At 41.4% G+C, this 13,146-nt stretch overlaps 2 protein-coding genes across 6 annotated transcripts in view; one reads left to right on the top strand and one right to left on the bottom strand.

Annotated features, from left to right (window-relative positions):
* The window catches only part of PPP6C (protein phosphatase 6 catalytic subunit), a 43,440-nt gene extending 31,545 nt beyond the window's left edge, over positions 1–11,895 (bottom strand). The window contains exon 1 of the mRNA XM_020967557.2: positions 11,742–11,895. Within this exon, the coding sequence (XP_020823216.1) occupies positions 11,742–11,816 (75 nt within the window). The 5' untranslated portion in view covers positions 11,817–11,895. The remainder of the gene's footprint in view (positions 1–11,741) is intronic.
* Positions 11,896–12,056: 161 nt separating this feature from the next.
* Positions 12,057–13,146, top strand: part of RABEPK (Rab9 effector protein with kelch motifs) — a 28,368-nt gene continuing 27,278 nt past the window's right edge. For 2 of the 5 annotated variants that reach the window (XM_020967554.2, XM_020967553.2), the window contains exon 1: positions 12,061–12,814. The gene's annotated coding sequence lies outside the window, so the exon portion shown is untranslated. Of the gene's footprint in view, positions 12,815–13,146 lie in introns of all 5 variants that reach the window. The other 3 variants (XM_020967552.2, XM_020967550.2, XM_020967555.2) reach the window with 2 other exon arrangements.

Here is a 13,146-nt window from a genome sequence, read left to right as displayed (position 1 = left end):
GAAAATGAGTGATAAGGAAAATGGGGGAGAGGGGGTGACAGGAGGATGGGGACTGAAAGTACTAAAGATTTCAAAAAGAAGAAATCTCAAAGAGTCTGAACATAAACAGATAAATCAACAACAACAAAAACTAAAACGGAAGGAAATATGGCCTCAAGTCCTAGTAAACAAGTTTAGGAATCTATGAATAAATACTGTAAAATAAAGGAAAATGATCCAACACTTGATAAGACAGAGGACCCTGAGGAATTTGAGAACATGGAACCAAACATGCCTATCCTGGATGGTTTAAAAGAAAAATGAGAATTATAAGAGCAGAATTTTATGGCCTATACAGTAAAAACAATGAGCAGAAAAGACAAACTCAAATCTGCAATGGCAAGATTCACCAAAGATTACAAGAGAGAACAATAGATCCAGAATGCAAATGCAAAGAAGTGATGGACAACCTAGAAAAACAGAAGCAAAAAACAATAACATAAAGGAAACCACGCAAGCAAAACACACTGATCTAGGGGCAGATAGGTGGCGCAGTGGATAGAGCACCAGCCCTGAAGTCAGGAGGACCTGAGTTCAAATCCAGCCTCAGACCAGACACTTTACAGTTACTAGCTGTGTGACCCTGGGCAAGTCACTTAACCCCAACTGCCTTAAAAAAGAAAAGACAGGATGCAGAGACAGCCTAACAATTAGAGGTCTCCCAGAAGAACATAATAGGACAAAAAACCTTAACACCATAACAAAGGAAATCATAGACAAGAACTGCCCAGAACTTCTGAACACAGAAAATGAAATTTCAATGGAAAGAATTCACAGATTGCTTCCAGGGGAAAAAAAATTAAAAAAAGAACAAGGCTTCCAAGTCCAAGACACAAAATGGTTAAATTTAACAATTCGATTCAGAAACAAGTACTTAGAGCCATTAGGAGAAAGACCTTCAAATACAAAGAAAAGAACATTCAAACAATGCAAGATTATTCTTCACCAACTAGAAAAAGGTTGAGGAAATAGAACAATGTGTTCAGAATAGCAGGAGTGCTCAGGATGCAGACCAGAGTGACTTATCCCACAAATCTGAACTTAACCATACAAGACAAAAGACAGCTATTCAATAAAAGAGTTTGAAACATTTTTATAAAGAAACTCAGAACTGAAGAAATTATTTACTTCTCAAATATACCAAACAAGAGAAATGTGAGAAAAAGGAATAAATACAGCAACAGTGTGACAAGAGACCAGCAAGAGACGTTTTCTAAATGTACCCTGGGAGACAGATTTAAGGCAAAAATCTAGGAGTAACAGTGAAGAGCCGGACAGCAGCCACTATGGCCAGAACATGGCAACACCCTGCCTACAGTTGAATGCTTCATTTATGGGACTACATTATAACAAGTGGGGGGGAGGGGAAGGTAACTGACCAAAGGGCAGAGGGGCAGGGAGAAGAATATACAGCAACTACAATGATGTAAATGGCAAGAATGACACATCAAAAGATCAAAAGTAAATGTAACAAAATTACAAAGATCAAGTGGGACTCATATAAACATATGAGAAGATACCCCCAACCTTCATAGAGGTAGGAGGTCCACATGTGTTACACAATGCAGTTTTAGGCTTTTTCAATAAACCAATCAGTTATGCTAACTTTTTTTTTCCTCTCTAAAAATACTATTTATCATATGGGATGGATCTCTGTGAGGGGGAGAGATACATGGGATACTAATAAAATACCAATAAAAACATTTTTCAAAAAAATTCATTATAACCAAAACCCAGTTGTTAACCTAATTCCAGAATACAAGAACAAGGGGCCATTTTTTGGAAGCTGTGGAGAGTTAAGCTTTGAACAAAAAAAGAGAATTGCTACTTCATAATCAAGTGCACTTCTTTAACAAATTAATAAATATTTACTGAATTATTACTATGTGCCAGGCACTGTTCTAAGAACTGATACAAAGACAAAGCAAAAACAGCCCCTGCTCTTAAGAAGCTTAAACTCTAACAAGACAAAGTTCAATGGGAAGGGATATATACTTATAAATGGACCCCAACAAAGCTAGTCTGAACGACTGAACCACAATGGATAGTAAGGAAATCTAAAATTTCTCACTCCCTCAGTTGTCTGACAAAGCATCATTTGACACCTCTAACACAGAGAATACTAGCCTGGATGGACTAAGTGGCTGACCTTCCTCTTCCCCCCCCACCCCCGCAAAAAAAAATCACAAAATTATAGGATTTAAGATCTGGAAAGGATCTAAAAGATCAATTAGTTCAACAATCTCATTTGAAAGAATAAGATCTGAAGAGGTTAAGTGAACACAATGACCACAACCACACAAAGAAAATAGTATTGAAAGACTTCAGAACTCCGATCAAACCTTTTATTCATACAGGGATAGGACAATGTGTCTGTCATTTCTAATACCTTCCTGATGGTTTCTTGGCCACAGTAGCAAACTGATCTAGCAACTTCTGATGCAAACTCACTAAAATATATTCATTGAACAGTGTTACAGGGAGCAGTCCCTTAAAAACTGTTATAAATATAACAATGTTGGGGTAGGTGTTGGTTATAATGTATTATTTCCCTCCAAGTACGTTACAGTCTACCCATGGTGGTCCAATGGTCCATGTTGGTTCCTCACATAAGTTTCATTTCCTATCATTGGACACGGGCTGTCCCTCATTCCTGTAATGTTCTCACTCTTCAACCCCCGTCTCTTACAATCCTTAGCTTCCTTCAAGACTCCGCGCAAATGCCACCTTCTACATAAGACCTTTCCTGCTTCCCACCAAATTGCTAGTGCCTTCCTCCCTAAGGTTACCTTCCACCTCTTTTGCATGTATCTTGTATACACCTATTTGTCATCTCTACTATTCGAAATAAAATCTCCAAGGACAGAGATTGTTCTTACTTTTTTTTTTCCGGTATCTCCAATAATTAGTACAATGCCGGGCACATAAAAGACACAGCAAATATGTATTGTCTGCTTGACTGATAATAATCAAGTTGTGAAAGTAACCAGTCTTAACTTTGGAGGACTGAAGGTGAAACATGACTCCCTCCTAACTTTAGGAAAGTGGCTGACTACAGTTATGACACAAGGCTTTTTTTAAAGGTTTGTTTAAAGTTAGTTGGGGCAAGTAACTTTACCCCAAGTCCCACAGATAGTAACAAAGACAGAATGCTAATGAACAATTAAATGCAGCAAATATTCAATTAAATATATACTACGTACAGAGCACTGTGCTGACTGCAAGGAGACAAAAAATAAGAAAAGGCTTCTATCCTCATAGTTTTCAATCCAGCAGGATTATAATAGACACTATAAAGATGTCAGCACCTGTAGGGTAGCAGATACAGTATAATTAACTTTAAATAGCCCTTGACAAGAGTCAGACAACCTGAGGTTCAAATACTGTTTCTGATATCTAAGTGACCAGGGCAAGTCACTTCATCTTTCTGAGTCTCATTTTCCTTGTTGGTAAAATGAGGCTACAACAGATGGTCTCTATGGCCTCTGCTAATTCTAACACTCTGAATCTGTCACATTTCCTCTTTGCATCCTGTCTAAACCCACTGCTTTGTATATAAGGTGCTTAATATTTTATTTAATTCTAAGTTTGATAGGAAAGACAACAGGACATGGTGAATAGTGATTTGGCCTCAGAATCAGGAAATCAGAAGACCTCGGTTCAAGTCTCATCTCTGACAAACTGGCTCCCTATTAAGTCACTTCTGGGTGCTCTAGGCAATACGCAAACTAAGCTGAAATACAGCTGTAGATCTAAGCGAGTAGAGGGAGTTTCCTCACCAAAGATTTCTTTATATCAATTAAGTTATAGGTCAAGGCCACCTGTTCCCAAAAATGTATAATGAGTATAATCCATTATTCCGTACACAGCTTATTTGTAAAGCAGGATATAGATTGCGGGCTACAGTCCTATACATTCCAACTTGAGAGATTTTCATGCTGCCATCTAGTGCTGGATATCTACATCTTGCTGATTAGCCTAAATACCCTGGCATTTACCATTTAATCTAGTACTTCCAATAGCAAAAACTAAGAAAGGCCTCCAATATGTTGGGTGGACTCCCTTGTGCAAACTTATGAGTAGGCATGGACAAAAAAATCACACAGAATGGGCTACCATGGTTGGGTTTCCATGTTTGTTGGGAAGGAACTTTCCAATCAATGAAGTCACAGATCCATTTGATATTAGTAGGGACCTCCAATTTAGTCACTTCAAAAGTCAAGTAATAATTTAGGTGAGAAATTAATTTAATTTCCATACCAGAACAAACTTTTTTTTCCTCTGGATTTCATTCAACAAACATTTATTAGGCACCTATCATGCAAAAGCACTGTGACAAGTCCTCAGAGAGATACAAAGATTAAATAAGGGGGGCTCTCAATATTATCTTAGCTCATCCTGCATCCAGGATCTCCTATATCCAATCTATCTTCCACATGGTTACCAAATTGATATTCTTAACCATGTACCTTGGCTCAAGAAGCTTCAACGGCTCCCTACTGGCTCTTATGATCAAAACCACACTCCTTCATTTGGCAGTTAAAAGACTCCTTCCTATCTAGCTCCAGACAAAACATTACTCTAACCCTCCCACTCACCCTACCTCAAGCACACTCCACTTCAGTCAAACTGATTTGCTTGCTGCTCCTCTAACACAACATGCCATCTCCTGTCTTCATGCAAAGACAGTCTCTCCTGCCTGAAATAGCCTCCCTCCTCACTCTGAACTTTCCTCCTCAAGCACCAACTCTAAAAAGCACCAACTCTAAAAACTCTCACTTTTAGTACCTCAGTTGTTAGTACTGTCCATTACTAGGTATTGTTTTGTATGTGCCCATTATTTTCATCTGCAAATATATTATCTCCTCTAATAGAATATAAGTTTCCTGAAGGTAGGAGTTGTCTCTTTTCTTTGTATATCCAATGTCTGGCACACAATAGACAATAAATGCTTACTGATTGACAAGACATATTAGAGCAGAGCAAAATAACTACTTGAGTGATGAATAAGGAAGAGGACAGCTATGAGGGAAGCCTTCATGCAAGGGATGGCATCTATGATCATTAAGTGATCTCAAAGCTCATCTATCTGCCTCCTCTTTAATATACCGCACATTGGTCTTGGAATCCCTTAGGTAGCAGTGCTAGATAAGAAGGGGACCCCAGAGAAGATCTAGTCCAACCTCACTTTGCAGATAAGGAAACCCTGAACCTTTCTTTGGCCCATACTTTTTATTTCTATATCAATTCCATGAAATGAAACAAACTGAAATCTGTCAAACTGTACAAGTCTCACTATGATGATTGTGGTAAAGAGATGATCTTGTATTCCCAAAGGCTATATAAGCATAGTGCAAGCTCTGGCAAGTCCCACCAACCTGAAAGAACTTCCAGTATAAATCCAGCAACAGTTGACCTGTCTGCCATCCATGGACCAGCCTAGTTAAGTACAACCTAGCTATCACCAATAGGGGGAAGAATCAATCAATGAATTCTTTGACCATGATCGCCCATGAAAAGCTGATTTCTGCAAGCAAAAAGTTAGCAATCCCAGAAAATGCATTCCACAAAGCCCTTCCAACAGGGAGATCTCGTTTTGTAGGCAAACCCAAAAACTTCCTCATCTGTTGTTGCCCAGCAAGTCATAACAGTTTAAACTAGGTAGAAAATAACTGGGTTCAAAAAGGAAACAAAATGTGATGACAACTACACTTTTCCTTAGTTTGAAGGGGTGGGACAGAAAGCTAAGTCGAGCACATCATGGCTTTCTAAAGTCTAAGACAATAACAGGTTATTTCCGAAAACATTTTAATGCACAATTCAAGTTGGTATCAGACTTCAAAAACAGACTAACTTTAATATGAGAAGCAATAGTTAATTACTGGCAAATATAATTATTAGAACAGCTTTGTACCTAATAAAGAAAAAGAAAAACCAAACCTCACATCCATTCCCTGCTCTTAAATTTAGTAGTGACTTTTATAATATTAACGGAAACAAGGTAGTATAAAGGAAAGAGCTCTAGAATAGGATCCAAGAGGCAGATTTTAATCCTTGCTTTGTCACTTGGCCTTGGGCAACTCAATTAACTTCTCTTAACGCCTCAATTTCCTCGTCTGTAAAATGGAGATAAGAGACTTGAACTGCCTACCTCCCAGGGTTATACTGAGAGTACTCTATACACCTTAAAGTGCTAAAGGATAAATGAAAAAGTATTTAATAAACAGTTATTATGTGTCAGGCTCTGAGCTAAGTGCTAAGGATAGGATTTTAAAAAACAGTCCCTAACTTTCCTTTTTTTTTTCTTCTTCTTTTTGCTTTTTGGTAAGACAATTGGGGTTAAGCAACTTGCCCAGGCTCATACTGGTGGTTAAGTGTCAAGAGTCTGAGGACGAATTTGAACTCAGGCCCTCTTGACTCCAAGGCCAGAGCTCTATCCACTTCGCCACCTAGCTGCCCCTTAATCTTCCCACATTCTAATGAAGGAGACACTACATAGAAAGATGTAGTGACTATGGAAAGGATAGGAGTTTGATCTGAGAGATCAAAGAGACAGTGAGTCCAGCCATAAGGCAAATCAACTGACACATTTGATTTCTAAAAGCAATGAGTTATTACTATTAGTTATTATCATTAGTTCCACCACTGGTAAAAGTTTAAACTGTTTGGTATAGTCTGCGCAATGCTACCAACAAAAAACAAATTAGTTTAAAATTAAATTTGGAACTTAATTCAATTCAACAAAGATTTATTTGAACAGCTGCAGCACCTTGTAAATGGGAACTAGAGGAGTTGTAAAATTTAGGTAAGAAATAATCCCTGCCCTCAGAGTTTAGATTCTAGGTGGCTGATAGGACACAATAATAGATACAATAATAAATAATAATTCTATATCACTTTAAGGTTTGTGAAGCACTTTAGAAGTGTTATTTCATTTTATCTTCATAACAAACCTGTGAAGTTGGTGCCATTATTATCCCTATTTTACAGATGATGACTCTGAGACAGAAAGTTAAGTGACTTGCCTGGGTTCACACAGTAAGTGTTTGGGGCTAGATTTGCACTCAAGGTCTTCCTAACTACAGGTCAAGTACTCTAACCACTTCACCACCTAGCTGCCTCTAATAAATATATACACCTACAACTATAATACAAAATGACACATAATCAACCTAAGTGCATAAGGGAGGGGAAGAAAGGAGGGAACATTTATTAAGATCCTACCACGTACCAGGCACTGTACTAAGTGGTTTACAATTTCTCATTTGATCCTCATAACAACCCTGTAAGGTAGGTTCTATTATTTTTCCCATTATACAAAAGAAGGAATTGAGCAGGCAGAAGTTAAGTGACTTGTCAGGGTCACAAAGCTATTAAGGACCTCTGAGGCTAATTGAACTCAGGTCTCTGAATGTCAGGCCCAGAGACCAGGGGAAGTGTAAACAAGGTCTCATAGCTGACATACAACAGAAGTTAGACTCAGATCCAGGTCCCCTTACTCTAAATTAATGCTTTTTCCACTGCACTGGGGAAAAAGATAAGAAATTCAATTTGGGGTGTATTGAGTTTGAAGTGCCAGTGAGAGGTCCTGTTTCGGTTGACATGCCCTAGAAGGATTCATGTATATCCAGAACTCAGGAGAGGCCAGGAGTGGAAAAAGATTTGGGTGTCATCTGTAATATAGTAATAGCTGAAACTGTGGAAGTGAGATTGCCAAGAGAGGGGAATCAAGGATAAAACTTTAATGGACGCACACTTTCAGACACTGAGATGAGGTGTCAGAGAAGTTAGAAAGGTAGGCCAGGAAAGCGTGGAAATCTCTGAAGCTAAAGGAGAAGAATACATTCCAAAAGAAAATGTAGGCAATGGTATCTAATGCTGAATGCAAAATTTTCAAGGAAATAGTACTGGAAATGGAAGGAAGAAGGCCTCAGTTGCAATCACAACTCTATCACTAGCTGCATGACTACAGACAAGTCACTTCACTTCTCTGGAGGATACTAGGATAGTATTTATATAATCTACTTCATGAGAGTATTATGAGGAAAGTGCTTCGTAAGTTGCAAAGTACTACCTATATAAATGTGCACAACTGTTACTACTGAAACGACCTTTTGACTTGTCATTTGTTTCTAGACATCTTATTTAAAAATAAGTTGCCCTAAATTTCTTCCAAACAGAAAATATAATAGTGAGCTTACCCATAATTGTTACACTTAAGTGTAAATTTCATGAACTGAGCAGACTCACAAAGCAAAAGAAGCAAGACTCTCTCATAAGAACAGAATTTATGCATTTCACATTGACAAATTCCTTTAATATCTCAAAAAGGGATAGAAATCTGACTGCAGGCTAACCACTTAGCAAACACCTGATCAAAGTTTACTGAGTAAACCAATATTCTGGCACTAGTATCCACTTGTAAGCACAAACACTAAGCACCACACAAACACAGAAACCACTTAGAAAAAAAAATATTCCAGAGATTTAAATTCCTTCATTCTCAAATTACTAAAACATGGTAGTATACCAGAAACAACTTGGGGGGAATTAAACTTTAAAACAGCTAAAAGTAGCACCAGTCAATCAATAAACATTTATTAAGCACTACTATGTAGGTGCACTATACTAGGCACTGAGACAGACACTGGAGATAAAAATATAAAGAATGAAACAATCTGTACAGTCAAGGATTTTATATTCTAACAAAGAGTTTATGTTACCACACCTTTAGACAAATACAACCAGCAAGTAAGTTTCTCTTGCTATGTCTGATAACCAACCCCAATTTGGGGGATGGGAGACAAATAAGGAAACATGGTTTATTTCACCTTCCTGAATTAAAATTACAATCTCTATCTGCTACCCTATTTTAACAATAACCTAAATACTGTACACTCAAACTCTGCAACAAAGTAGAAAACTTTCTTTCCCTGTAAATATGGTTAAGTCTAAAAAGAGGCTATCATTAGCAGCTCAATCAAAACAAGGCAGGCTACTGGAATCTAAAACAGAGATAAAAAGTTTGATCTTAATACCTGAATCTGATCAAAAAATGGCTTTTCCTCCTCTAAGAAGAGGGAAACAACAGTAAAATCAAAAACCCTTGGTCATGAATCTTGTACTTGAAGATCAAATTTTTTGTTGAGCTCTGGTCTTTTTTATCAGGAAGGCTTGGAAGTCCCCTATTTCGCTGAATAACCATTTCCTCCCTTGAAAAATCATGCTCATTTTTGCAGAGTAGTTGATCCTTGGCTGTAATCCAAGCTCCTTTGCCCTATGGAATATCATGTTCCACACCCTGCCGTCTTTTAATGTAGAAGCTGCAAGGTCCTGTGTAATCCTGACTATGGTTCCATGATATTTAAATTGTTTCTTTCTGGTTGCTTGCAGCACCTTCTCTTCATCTGGTAATTTTCAAGTACAAGATTCAAGAAAGACATGAAAAGGTAAATGGGACAGAAAGATACAATATGTCGTTAATAAGGTGGACTGTTTACATCCCTACAAGGGAAGATGACACCTGTATCTCTTGAGAACTGTATTTTTATTTCACCATGTTAAAGGAGTATACATAAAGGGGGTGGATATTAGTTGACTTTAATGTAATGACAAAAAAATCTAATCAAGTGGGTTAAATGGATCCAAATAAGTGGATTAGTCTGATCTTAGAAAACGTACTGAGAAAGGAGGAGGCAGACAAGGGTAAATTACATTACAGGAAAAGACAGAAAATCCTATTACAGCACAGGGAAAGAAGGGAGGAGAGTGAGCATTGTTTGAACCTTACTCTCATCAGATTTGGCTCATAATCAGTTAGGTATAAAAATCTAACTTGCCCTATAGGCAGCAGTAGGGAAAAGAGGAAAGAAAGGGGAGGGGGGAAGAGGGGAGGGAAGCAGTTAAGGCTAAAGGGGAAGAAAAGGGAAAGGGAGGGAGGGTCTGAGGGAGGCATTGGTCAAAAGCAAAACACTAGTGAGAATTTGTACTTACAGCTTCACTAATGTGAAAATATGTTCAACAGGAATGTACATGTATAGCATATATCACATTGTGCTCTGTCTTAGGGAGGGTGGTGGGGAGGAAGGGGGAAAAAATTTTAAACTCAAAAGCATATGAAAGTGATTACTGATAAATAAATTAATAAAATAAATTAAAAAACCCCTGGTCAGAAAGGACCTCAGAAATTACCTAGTCGTACCATAACTGAAACATAAATTCCCTCTAAATCTTCCTCAATAAGTGAGCTCTATTACTGTTTGCTTGAAGAAATCCAGCACCTGGAAACTCCCACTTATTCTGGGAGTAGACTCCATTATAGAACTGGTCTATTTTTCTAGCAAAGAAGGAACAGGGGCTGAAGCTTTGACTTGGTGTACAGAAATCCCAGATGAGGAAACTCTTACCAATTTAAGTTGGCACCTTCTCAGCAATTCATAGTCTTAAACAGCTGCCTAAGCACTAAGAGGTTAAGTGATTTACCCAAGGCCACAAGCACTGTGTGTTTCAAAGATTTAAGACTTAAATCCTGATCTTCGTGGCTTGGACCCCGGTTCTCTGTCCATAATACTGCCCCATACCTCTCCTCATTTTTAGGAAATTTCAAAAATTTGCCACTCTGAAAACTTGTACCCACTTGTTCCTACTTCTGCCCCCTGGGGCCAAGTAAAACAAACCTAATCCCTATTCTCCGGGGGGGGGGAGAACCTTCAAATTCTTCAGTACAAACGGCTAGCAAAACCCCAATATCTAAAACCTAGAAGACCTTCAGAAATTATCTGCACCAACTCATACCTGAGCAGCAATACTTTCTACAGCTTCCCCAAGAAGTTAGGCCATCAAGATTCTATTTGAAGACCTCTAGGGAAGGACAGATCTGATGTGGCCCATTCCACTTTTGGTCAGCTGTGGTCTGGCAGGAAGTTTTTCCTTACATCGAGGCTCAATCGCTGCAACTTCCATTACTGCTCCTAATTCTGCTCCCGGGGGCCAAGCGGAACAAGTTCGATACCTCTCGCACATGACAACCTTTCAAACACTTGAACTGTAACTTTCCCCTTAAATGACAGAATCAGTGCATCTCAGAACTGACAGGGGCTTTAGGAAGCATCCCGCGGATCTCCTTGTGGAGCAAGCAAACAAGCAGGCATCCCGCCCCTGATGTAGGACTAGCAAGGAAGAGGCATCCCCAGGTCTCAGCGGGGAGCTGCCAGGCGAGCGAGCTGGAAGATCCGACCCCGGGAGGCACCAGTGGACCTCAGGCGACTGTCCATGCCCCCTTATCCCCTACCCCCATGCCAACCTCTGCCGCTGACTTCTTGGGTCCCCTTCTGTGTATCTCAGTTTCCCCATCTGTTAAAGCGAGGGAGTAGCTGGACCAGATAGTGTCTCAAGTCCCCTCTAGCTCTTTCTGTGGCTACTCCCCCCTTCTCTGCATGTCGGCTCCACGGGGTGGAGGGAAGGCGAAATCGGGGGTGGGAAGGGAAGGGGCACAGAAGCCGCCGGGGGCCGGGGAGGCGCCAGCGCCGCCGCCCGCCCCCTCTTCCCGGGGCTCCCGGAGCTGACAGGGGCGGGGGCCGGGACCGAAAGAAGGAGGGAAGAAGGGCGGGAGGACTCTCAGCTGCACTGCTCCCGGAAGACGCGGGGCCCCGGAGTCAGCGCCCTGCGGCCCCGCCGGCCCGGCCCCGAAGCTCGGCCCTTACCTTCAGGTCGTTCTCCGGAAGATACTTGCACAGCCGCGCGATCTCCACATACTTGTCCAAGTCCAGGGGCGCCATTTTAGGAATAACAACCCGCAGTGGCGGCGGCGGCGGAGAAGGCCGAAGCCGGAACTCAGTGCAACGTCACTTCCCGTAGACGCGAAGCGTCTCTGCGTCGGGCGTGAAAGTTTGCCCTTCCGCTTCTTCCTTTTGCCCGCCCCTACGACCCTACTTCTGAATGGCTCAAAACTGAAAGTCGCGGGAGTTACACAGGAGAGAAGGACCTGTGGGTCTCTCGAAACTTCTCAGGACCCGTAGGGCCTTCCTAGGAGCCGCTAAGCCGGCTGGGACTTGTAGTTTCCCATGTCAAGCAGCTCTTGTTATACCTCTGGTTTGTGCACGTAAACGCACTTTCGGGGAGACTTGCACATACACCTGCACGCACCGGGCTAAGGCTGCCTTGTGCCGTGCAGGGGATCGATGCTGAATTGTGACGTGGGAGAACCTTCTCTGGACATCCACGCCGTGGAGCCCTCCACTTTAACCCTCCCCTCCCTGCGTGATTCTCTGTCCCTCGCCTCACCTTTCCCCGCGTCCCCCAGCTCAGAAACTAGTTCACACTCTGGTCCCTTCGTACTTTTCCAGGCTTCTTACGCTTTATTCTCCTCCATATACTCTACAATCCAGTTACACAGGCTTCCTTTCTGTTCCTCCCACAAGACACTCCATCTCCCGACACAGAACGTTTTCGCTAGCGGTTCTCCATCTCTGGAACACTCTCCCTCCTTGTCTCCGCCTTCTACTTTCCCTGGCTTCCTTCAGATCGTTGCACAGATTCCACCTTCTTTCAAGAAGTCTTTCCCGATCCCCTTTATTGCTAGTGCCTTCTCTTTGAGATTACATGCAATCTATCCTGTACATATCTTGTTTGTACATAGTTGTTTGCGTGTTGTCTCCCCGCTGGACTGTGAGCTCCTAGAGAGCAGGGGTTGTTTTTTGTCTTTCTTTGTATCCCCAGGGTTTAGCAAATGCCGGGCACCAAGTAGGAACTTGTGGGCGGACTGACTGATCTCCAGGTACGGAGGTGGGGGGGAGGGGGAGAAGGGAGGGGAATCCCCTCCGCGTCATAGGCCTGGGGGCTGCACCTAGGCCCGCCCGGCGGCACCAAGCAGAGGACAGCCCCAGATACTGGAGGGAACTAACTGACTCTGGACTGGGATCCCAATCCAGGAAAACAAATAAGTGGCATCATAGAAAGCGTCCTAGGAGACATGAGATCTAGGTTCCAGTCTGGACTCTGGCCTCTCTCTGGGCCTCAGTTGTCCTCATCTTTCAAATGAGGGGTTTGAACCATATTATCTTCAAGCTGCCTCCCAGTTCCGTCGTTCTACACACTCTGCCTACCTCG

This window comes from Phascolarctos cinereus, unplaced genomic scaffold (genome assembly GCF_003287225.1).
Source record: "Phascolarctos cinereus isolate Bilbo 61053 unplaced genomic scaffold, phaCin_HiC Scaffold_2;HRSCAF=192, whole genome shotgun sequence".
Lineage (NCBI taxonomy): Eukaryota > Metazoa > Chordata > Mammalia > Diprotodontia > Phascolarctidae > Phascolarctos > Phascolarctos cinereus.
Note: the sequence above shows the minus strand (reverse complement) of the source record. Positions and strands in the feature narration are given on the sequence as shown.